This window comes from Mycteria americana, chromosome 4 (assembly GCF_035582795.1).
Source record: "Mycteria americana isolate JAX WOST 10 ecotype Jacksonville Zoo and Gardens chromosome 4, USCA_MyAme_1.0, whole genome shotgun sequence".
NCBI classification, from domain to species: Eukaryota; Metazoa; Chordata; class Aves; order Ciconiiformes; family Ciconiidae; genus Mycteria; species Mycteria americana.
In genome coordinates, this window is record NC_134368.1 from 11,078,540 (window position 1) to 11,088,426 (window position 9,887).

At 44.9% G+C, this 9,887-nt stretch overlaps 1 protein-coding gene across 2 annotated transcripts; it reads right to left on the minus strand.

Moving 5' to 3' along the window:
- Nucleotides 1-391: 391 nt before the first annotated feature.
- Nucleotides 392-9,333, minus strand: TNIP2 (TNFAIP3 interacting protein 2). 2 transcript variants are annotated; one of them, XM_075499631.1, is made up of 6 exons: nucleotides 8,638-9,333; nucleotides 5,507-5,812; nucleotides 3,473-3,556; nucleotides 2,625-2,906; nucleotides 2,135-2,254; nucleotides 392-1,718 (listed from the first exon to the last, which is right to left on the minus strand). In XM_075499631.1, exons 1-6 carry the CDS (start codon nucleotides 8,725-8,727, stop codon nucleotides 1,437-1,439), a joined length of 1,164 nt encoding a protein of 387 aa, XP_075355746.1. In that variant the 5' UTR covers nucleotides 8,728-9,333; the 3' UTR covers nucleotides 392-1,436. The 2 variants fall into 2 exon arrangements, with proteins under 2 accessions (XP_075355746.1, XP_075355745.1); XM_075499630.1 differs by having other exon boundaries at nucleotides 8,254-9,333.
- Nucleotides 9,334-9,887: the final 554 nt, after the last annotated feature.

The following is a 9,887-nucleotide window of genomic DNA, read 5'->3' on the forward strand; positions in this document are numbered from 1 at the left end:
GTTAACATAATCTCTATCTTTCATTCTAGTAAACACATTCGCTCTCGCTCTCATTGTAACTCTGCTTTTAAGCATTCGATCTTTAGTTGACTCTCAGAATTACCCTTTTCCACCTGCCTAAAGTACTTGTACTGGTCCTGTGCTTGCATCAAGCAGGCACCCAGTTCGACACACATGGTCCCTTTGCCTCTGCCATCTCGCTTGCTTCCATGGCATTTCTCTATCCTTTCTAGAACAGACTTGGGTTCACACCACTTCTCCTTTGCCCATTCCACTCCTAAGGGAGAGGGGTCACAACTGTGCCTCTGTACCAATCCCTCCATTGACACCATGCTCGCTACGCCCATTATACAGGTCATGGCAGTACGCTAAAACTAACTGAAATGAGGGACAAGCTCAAACAACTTTATTTCACAAACCAGCCAAAACCACATGACAGAACCCAATGAGAAACAGGGGTAGACCAAAACCAATCAACACTCCAATAACATTTAACACTTAACAGGTTCGAGGTGTCAGTCACGGTATTGTTACTCCACAACAATACACACAAGAATGATAATCCAAAGTGCGCACACACGCTCACTCACAAAGGGGGAAACTCTCCCTCGTGGGTACACAGAAGATATAACTGCTCACCCCGGGGGGGTGAGGGCTCACTCAAGGATATATCCAGAAGAAACCACTCACCACAGGAGGTGAGGGCACTCAATCCCGGGAAGTTTCCTCAGGCGGCGTCCCAACCCAAGAGGAGAGGTCCCGAACACAGGCCCGCTGCTCTGAGAAGACCACTCCAAGGGGGTCTCCAGCAGCGCCCCATTGATACCCTGGGTCGGATCTGAGCTGTGGTCATAATTGGTCATGATCTAGAAGCTTCTCTGAGCCAAGGCACCTCACTGGCTGTGGACCGTGCCTGGTGACCAAGGGGTCCCACTTCTCCTGCTCCCCTGCTGAGGTGTGTATGTGCCAGGGGGCAAGGCAGAGCACAAAAGGCACGAAAAGGTGGTGATCCCCATGCCAAAAGCCCCAATCTTTATCGGGGGGGCCAGGGGAGTGCGGAGCATGCCTGTCACAGGAATGTTTTTCACAAGCCTTCAGACTGCTGTAAAGAATTAGACTCGAATATGAGTCAAGCTGCACTCTGAAGCTAACTATCACTCTAAGTTTCAGTTTAGTTTGTAGTAGAATTTGCATTATTCTTGCCTGCCTTGTAGTTGTCAAAAATAATTCTTCATAAAAACAACTCCTTTATCTTGGAAGTCTTTCATACAGTCCAAGGGGAGGCAAAATGAAATAAGAGGTAGATATTGTTCATTCTCCTAATTCCTAAGAGCTGTCCATTTGAATTACTGTTTTAGGACTGTAGGAGATATGTATACAGCAAAGGTTTACTGTTCATAAAGTAGTGATTGACTTGCATGCCTCGCATCACATCGTCACTGACAACATTCAGCAACATGCTTGAGGAATTCATCACTGAGTTCATCACTGAAAAACCTCATACAATGAGGGCATCGAAGTTCACCCTGTGCCCTGCCCTCGGATCCTAAGTTCCCATTGTCCACAGGAGGAGAAGCTTGCTCAGACTGTGAAGATGTTCTTCTCATGCCTGTTTGGCCTGGGCTATTGCCTCGTAGATGTTCAACATTTGTCTGTACATACATGTGATTTTGGTTACCAATGTGAACTCTGAAATGACTACTTGTGTCTCTTGAGTCCTAGAAAGAGAAAGAAGAGCTCTTGAAAAAGATGCAGTAAAAGATACTTCTTAACAGAGTATTTTATCACCTCTATCTGAAACACTGCTCATGTTTTTATCAGAAGATTTGTAAATAAAATATGCATCAGGTTTTGTAGTTTTATTATGGCCACCCTCCTCTTCCTTCTAAGAATTCCGCCTTACTATGTTGATCCAAAATTGAAGGAAAACGGACTGGAAAGGGGTATTACACGTATATTGGGAAGCATCTCCACTAGAACTCAGACTATGAAATATTGTAAGTTTGATAGCTGCAGTGAGCTGAAATGGTTTTAGAAGTACTAAGATTTTTTAAAAAATATATTTTGAAGTATATGTTAGTCCTGAATTCTGTTAACATGCTTTAATTGAAAAAGTAGCATGTTGCTTTCTTACCTGTCTTCTTGCTAGCTGGTGTTGCAGACATGCAACTTCTGCCTGAAGCTCTTGTATTTTACTCTGTGCTCGTTCTCTGTCTGATCTCTCAGATGTGAAATCATCTTTATAAACTAGGACCTGAAAAAGAATTATTATGTTAATATTTTATAAATTAGAGCATTGGCAGGTTAGATTAAAAAGTTGAGGCTGTGATTCCTTGGTTTGTAAATACTTATTCCCAGAATCTCAATATCATCTTCTCTATCATATCTGTACTTTAAAGGTATTTGTATTTCTTTTTCAGACCTTTTAATATTTTGTATTAAAGCCAGCAGAACTGCATGCAGTTCTTTAAGTAGTGAGTCTCCTTTAAATCTGTGTTGTTAAGCCAAATGTGGCAGGACAAGTGCAAATGTCAAAAGAAATAATTTCACTTTTCCCCCTTGGACTTCAGTGGTCTGGGGAGAAACTAAGAATTCCCACCTCTAGGAAAAAGAAACTTAATGACCTGTTGCTCCAGCATTTGTATACGCTCAGTATCTCCTTCACTAGCCTTCTTCACATCTTCTAATTCTCTCTTGGTTTTTATGCATTCATTCATTTTTTCTTCCAGTAGCTTGTTTAACCGGAATATCTCCTTGTGCATCAGGTCAGAATTCGTTTGTGCTGAAGTTACGCCGTGCTGCTGCTCCAGTTGTGACTTCATCTCTTTTAGCTGCAAGTGGAGTCGCTTCACATACTCATCCCTACTCGCATCGTATTTTTGCCATTTTGCATTTAAGTCTTCCACCTGAAAGATTACCCAGGAGAGTCATGAAGACACAAACGTGAAGACACAAACTTCCAAGCTTTCATAGACTGTCTATATGTGCAGGACCAAAATTCTCTAAAAGATAAATATAATATCCTGACTCAACCACCGAGTGTGGATAAGCCACTTTCCAGGAGATCAGAAGATTATCATGCTATAAGCCAGGCTCTTCACAGGCAGCCCTCCCTATTCATCAGTCCATAGGGACAGTATTAAATAATATGGAATGGGAGGGATTGGCAGTCACCCTGGGCCTAGTGCAGTTCTCCTGGGGTGGAATACTGATGCACGGAAGGAACATGAAAACAGTTTTCTTCTGCAGTGTATTTTTAACAACAAAACCCCAATACATTAAAAAGAATGCAGTAAGTTGTTCCTAGCTAAGGGAACAAAGACTCTGTGCCAGGTTGAAAGGACCAAGAAAAATTCTGGACTCGCATTAAACTGCCATTTAATTAGATTAACCAGGCCTTACCTACTCCAAATTTACTGTAATTCAAAATACTCAATCAAATCTTAATATTGTACAGAATGAAAGTACTCACGTGAGCTACTTTTTGTTTTAACATCCTGTTTTCATCTTGTAGGTTGCAGATAAGAGATTGAAGTGAAGTTTCATTGTCTAAAAGCTGTAATTTTCAGATAAAGGAAGTGTTACTTTAACATAAAAATCCCAAATGCTACTTAGCTATGCTGTTAAACTGCAAGTAATCTTTTCTTAAATTCCTCTAAAACTATTTGCTATCAGTGAAACAAATACATACATCTAGGTGTACTTATTTCTATATAGTGTATTTCTAAATACTCATAGCATAGCCTACGGCTTTTATTATTAATAAGCAGAGCAAAAATGTATTTGGGTTTTTACCAGCTTGGTACTGCTTTTAAATAGATCTGTATGGTGTCATAAAAACATATCTGTCTTACCAAATTCTGAGCCTACTAAAGGTAACAAGAAAAATACTACACATTTTACATGCATGAGGGTCTACACTGATGACAACAAAGCTTAACAGTTTACACAAACTCCTTGGAAACTACTTGTTTGGAGTGGGGGAATGCATGACAAAGACACAGATATGCCTTCATCTTGCTTTGTTATTACTGTCAATTTTGGCCAGTACTAGGAAGAAATTACTGAGGGGAAAAAAACCCTGCTTGCTAAATAATTGACTAAAATGATACCCCTTTTTTACAGCTGTGACATCTGCTTAAAAAAACCCCGGTGTACATGAGTAATATAGAACACTTTTGTACAAAATTCCCTAGAATCAGCTAGTAATTGCATCTGAAATTTCTCTTCTTCAACAGGGAAGTCCCCACTGTACAAGGTTAGCTACTTATTACATATATCAAAGTCAATCAAGTTTCCTGTCTATCAATTACACGTAAAATATGATAATACTAAATGCTTCAAGTCCCTTAAAAAGTCCTTTTTTCTTATATCTAGTCAACCTCTATTTCTTACAGGTAACTTTAATAAAGTTTTCTTTGGAAATGCTGCCGGGATATTTTACAAAGTAGAAGTGAGCAATGTATAGAGTTTATCATAAAAGCATAGATGAGTGGTCATGTGAAACACAGCATTGCCATGTAGCAGTAAGGGCATAAGACAGAATCATTCTTTTTTGTGAGATTGGCTGTAGCATCCTACTCAATACTCTGATCTGTTATTGGAGGCAGCACCTCTAATGTTATTTCCTTATGGTATTGCCATGAATTACCCAACGACTGTGAACCGTCATGACTTCTGGAACAACCGGACAAAATGATCTACCTCTACCCTACGCTGAAAAGCTTCAGCTAAGGTGATGATGTGGCAAAGCCACATAGCCATTAGCAAAGTACACCAAAATCCAGATGTTTCTTTGTGCCCCTCAGTGGCATTTCTGCCACCTTCCTATCATGAAGCAATTTTTCTAAACATCCCTGCTGGAGAGAAACATCGCCTTGCACTGGGGGGTCAGGGGGGGACCCCAGAGGGGGAAAAAAAAAAAAAAAAAAAAAAAAGGTGGACACCTTGACTCATTCTTCCCTAAGCAACTTTCTGTAGGTCTGTACTACCTGTGCAAAGCCAAATCCTGATCTGAGAAGACCACATGCTATAGAGTTCTTAATATAAATACTACTTTAAAATATCTCTACTTTGTTTAGTGATTTAGATGCTTAAACAAGCAATCGGGAGATACCACCTTCAAAAGCACAGCACCATCTAGTGATGCACAGAAGCATGCTGCGGTATAAAGAAGCTCCTGTCTCCTGTATATGCAGGGAAGAATTGTAATCATGGAATTGCTGAGGTTGGAAGGGACCTCTCAAGATCCTCTCCTCTCCAGAAAAAAAACTCTGATGATGAGATAAGCAAGATGGCCAAAAGTCAAGTGATTGACAACTGCTTCCATCCTAAATTTTGGTACTCTGAATGATTCAGAGCTTTCCACAGTAGTCTTTTTACCCTACATGAAATTATTTCAAGGGATGTTTCTCACCACTCCCCAGTTAAAACTATCATATTGTAATTAACACCTCAGAAGCTAATACGACTTCAAAAAAAAAAAAACCAGTAGCAGTAAGAATACCTGATTAGATCTTTCAGTAGGTATCTGGTCATCCAAATTCCCCTTCTCTTTTCTTTGCTTCTCTTCTAGACATTTTGCCAGATGTTGACACATTTCTGCTGTGGATGCTAATTTGTGTTGAAGTTGGTGAGTTTCATCAGTGAGTGAACGGCACAAAACATCACTGGTGGCCTGAGCCTTCTCTCTCTCTGCCAAGCTCTTCTGAAGTCGTAAGATTTCTCTCTCCTTTTCATATGGAGGCTGATTTATTATCTGCTGTATCTCTCCATTTTTCTCCTCTAGTTGCTGATTCAACTTCTGTACTTCCTAAACGTAAGGGGGAGGGGAAGTTATTTAAAAGCAAAGTGAACTTGAAAGCCAAAATATTTCTAAGACTGAATTCCATATTGCAGTAATTCCATACTGTTCCTATACTCACTGGAAAGTACTTAAAAAGTAAAATAAATCCAATTCATTTCTATATAATCACTCTACCTTGGAACTGATAAATCAGTCAATCAAAATCAAGAACTGCTTGATTTTGCACTTCCTAGTCAGTAGAATGAAGAAATCAGAAACAACAAGCAAAAATTCAGGAAGATTCTATGAAAATATATATAGCAGCAACCAACTAAAGATGGAACTTACAAGAAACAAAGTAGTTTAAAAGGAATAGCTATGGAGACTGAGAAATGCCTACTGGTCCTGCATTCTAAATTACCAGATAGTATAGATTTTCCTCAAAAAAAATTGAACTGAAAAGTCATCTTATCAAAAACCAGCAAAGTGTATTCATTGCCTGGCACTGTCACAAGGACAAAGCAGAGGGAGCATACACAGCAACTTTCCCACCTAGGAAAGGATGAGTGGTATGGACAAGCAAACAGAAAATGAAATCCATGTGGCAGCAATGAGACTATTTTGACCATAGCTGACCCTCCAAGGTATGCGAGGCGGTCTGACATACTCTTCGGAAACAATTGTGTATCTTGTTGCTGCAAGTTCTTGTTGAATTGGAAGCTCTGTGGGATCATCCACACTGCATTAAGTTAACCTCTCTGCAGGTGTTTTGAGAAGGAAGAAGTTTGCTTGCTGACTGGGGTACAACCGCTCTGTAGTACCATGCGTCTAAAGTACACCAGTCCTGACTTTGTCAAAAACAGCTTGTGCTTGATATCCTCAAAAAGTAACGGATGCTGGTAACAGAAACCTCTGCAGCACTGCTCCTCCAGAATCAATGATGCCCTGGATGCCAGTGTAGACCATGAGACAGGTACAAGCTTGACTCTACCCTTCCAGTTCTTCAGGAGTGTTAGTGGAGCTGTAGGTAACAGGGAGCACTCTTCTTTGCCACCATGTAGGCCTCTGACTTCACAAAATGTCTTTTTGTTGTTGTTGTTGCTATTATTTTTAGTGACCACGATTTCAGTGTTTCTGATTGGGCATAAAATATTTATTTCTAAAAAAATAAAATTAATATCTAACTTACAGAAATAGCACTTGTTATTACTGACGTTTAAATTCTTTACCATCATGCTAAATACTAAATTTCCCCTTTGCTATAAAGACATTCAGCATCAGACATCAAAATATATTCAGAAACCACAGGTTTGTTATCTGTCTGCAAAGTGTCAGTACGATCATCTCTTATTACAAATTTCCAAACTTGGACTTATTTAAATGTATTTTAGGTGAGTGTCATACATGGAAAATGTTTTGTATAAGCATTAGGTCAAGAGATTACTTATGACAAAAATACTTGTTTCAATTTTAAGTACTGCTTCTCAGTTTGGAAATTCCTTTATGCAGCTTCATATAGGAAGAAATGCTTTAAAACTCTTTATGTATTTCAGACTGAACATGGGAAAGTCTTAATGACAGTAACAAAAATACCACTTTTGGCGGATGGGAGGGGATGCGGTTTTGAGACTCTCTTTTCTGTCATAAAAGATACCGAGTTCCCTAATCTATCTCCTCACAATACACACTTGCCAGTTATTTCTCCAAGTATTAACGTGCTGCCTTAACATCAATACAAAAATCCATTTTTAAGTGCACTTTAAAAAAAACAAAACACTTTAATAGAAAAAGTGGTGGCATCAGTTGTTTGTCTTCCAGAACAAAACTGTTGTACCTGATAAAGAGGAGGGTCTTCACTAAGTAACACAGAACTTCCAAATTTAGGGGTTTTTACTTTTTCTCCTTCTCCTTGTGAAAATAGTTGTATGAAGATTTATAATGCCACACTAAGTTTTTGTTTTAGGATTTCACGGGTTACCTTCTTGAACTTAATGCAGTGGGAACTACTGTTGGATACAGACGGCCGAGTTGCTTTGAGCACAGTCCAACTCTGGGCAGACAGCAAGTCCTGTCAATCGCTTGACAGAGCAAGTCCTGTCAAATGCACCAGCATTGCATTGCGGGGGTCAAAACATTTGCTCTCTTGTCCGGGCTCTGCCACCACCAGCTTGCTGTGCCACCCCGGGCAAGTCACTTAAATCACGTTGTCAGCGCTGGTGCCTGCGCAACCCGATCTGTCTCCATAAACGCGAGTGAGCAGCCTGCATGCAAAACGTCTGCATCCTCCGTTCGAGACAACCACTGCTGGACTTACTAAGCTTAAATTACTCATTTTTCTAGAGAGGAGCGTGGAGACGCAGCTCCCGAGGTGAGCACTGCTGCCACTCCTCGGGCACACTCGCACCCTTTCGCCCAGGGAGGCAAGGCGCTGCCTGCCAGCGCTATCTCGAGGGCATTCGCGGTTTTACCTGGCTCAGGGCTTCCACTCTTCGCGCCGAGAGTCGCTCGCTGTCCCTGAGCTGCTCCCTGGCCTGGCCCAGCTGCTCTAGCAGGCTCTCCACCAGCGAGCGGGCCGGCTCCGCGCCCGCCGCCCCCGCCTCGCCGCCCGCCGCCGGCTGCTGCTGCTGCCGGGCCAGGCTGCTCCGCAGCTCCCGGATCGTCGCCTCCTTGGCAGCCAGCTGCAGCTGGAGGTGCTTCAGTTGCTGAGCGGACTCGTGGTACAAGGTGCAGAGCGCGTTGTACCGGGGCACTTTGTTCTTCAAACTCCTGTTTTCCCGGTGCAGCTTCTCCAGCGTCTCCTCCACCTGTTTGAAGCGGGCCACCAAGGGGTCTGTACTGCTACCCTCGCTTACCGAGCACATGGCTGGGGAAGGTGAGCCGCGGTCACGCTGCTGCCCCTTCTCTTTCTTCTCCAGGGCGAGCAGTAATCCGGCCAGGTGCATATAAACCCGAAGAGGAGCCAGGCAGGGCTGGGGCTACTGCTCTTGTTGTTGCTGTTGCTGCTCTGTTCTTCCGCCTTCCCTGTCGGGGGAGGAGGATTGCCGTTCTCCTTTAAGGGCTCGCAGGACCCGCCTGCTGCCGTCTTATTGCCGCTCTTCTCCGGCGCAACCTGGGCCGGGCCGCGCTCCGCCTCTGCGGAGGGGGAACCCCGCCGCGGGGGAGGGCAGCGCTTTCCCCCGCCGCTAGCGCGGGAGTCGGCCCCAGGGGCAAGGCTGGTAGGGGAACCCCGGCATGGAGTGAAGAGGAGAAAAGGCAGCTGGGGGCTGCGCGGAGGGGGAAACGGGAGCGGGCTGAACCGTGGGAGAGAGAGGGGGCCCGGGGTGGGCGGGAGGCTGCTGAGGGGACGGGGGAAGTCCGGGCTGAGCGAGGGGCCGCTGAGGGGAGGTGGCTGAGGTGAATGAGGGGGAAGACTGCTGAAGGAGGGGCCGCTTACGGGGGAGCTGGGTCCGGGGAGGACGAGGGGCTGCTGAGGGGGCTCCAGGCCGAACGAGGGGGGCCGACGACCGGTGGGGGGAGGAGGGGGTCATGGTGAAGGTGGGACCGCCGAGAGGCCGCTGAGAGGGAGAAGGGGGAACGAGGGTCCTCGGGGGACGGGGCTGGCCCCCCGTTGCGAAAGCCCCCTAGTGCGGCGTCCCAGCAGGCGCCGCTGCCGGAATTTCCCGGCTCGGAGGGGGACTTCCCCTCCCGGCGGCGACCCCCGCGGCCGGGCCGCTCGCCCCGCTCCGCCTCCTGGAGAGGTCCCGGAGGTGCCCGGGCCGGCGCATGCGCCGCGGGCCACGGCTGGCGGGGGCGGGCTCCTGCCCGCGGCCGGGCCGCCGCCTCCCGACCGTCAGCCCGGGGCTGCGGGCGGGGCAGCGGGTCTCGCCTTGGCTTTGCCAGTGCAAGCAGTGGAGAAATGCCCTGAAAATCCTACATAGTGTGTCGGATCTGCATCGGTAGCGACGGGAAGGCTTTGGACCCAGGCGAAGCGGCACATCTCTCCTCAAAGGCTAAACACCTTTGCAGATTTTGAGGAAAAGCTTGCTTAGGAGAGATCTTGAAGAGACCAAAATCTTCCAGTCATCAAAAATCACTTCATCAGCTAGTGTTTGTACCCTCACAA

Bases quoted from the DNA above. Each gene is read 5' to 3' on its own strand.
- TNIP2 (XM_075499630.1), bottom strand. From the start codon at position 8,727: ATGCACCTGGCCGGATTACTGCTCGCCCTGGAGAAGAAAGAGAAGGGG. The intron at 3,557-5,506 runs GTATTCTTACTG...TGAAAATTACAG, and splicing joins CTACTGAAAGATCTAATCAG to CTTTTAGACAATGAAACTTC. The intron at 1,719-2,134 runs GTAAGAAAGCAA...TTCTCTTTCTAG, and splicing joins ACCAGCTAGCAAGAAGACAG to GACTCAAGAGACACAAGTAG.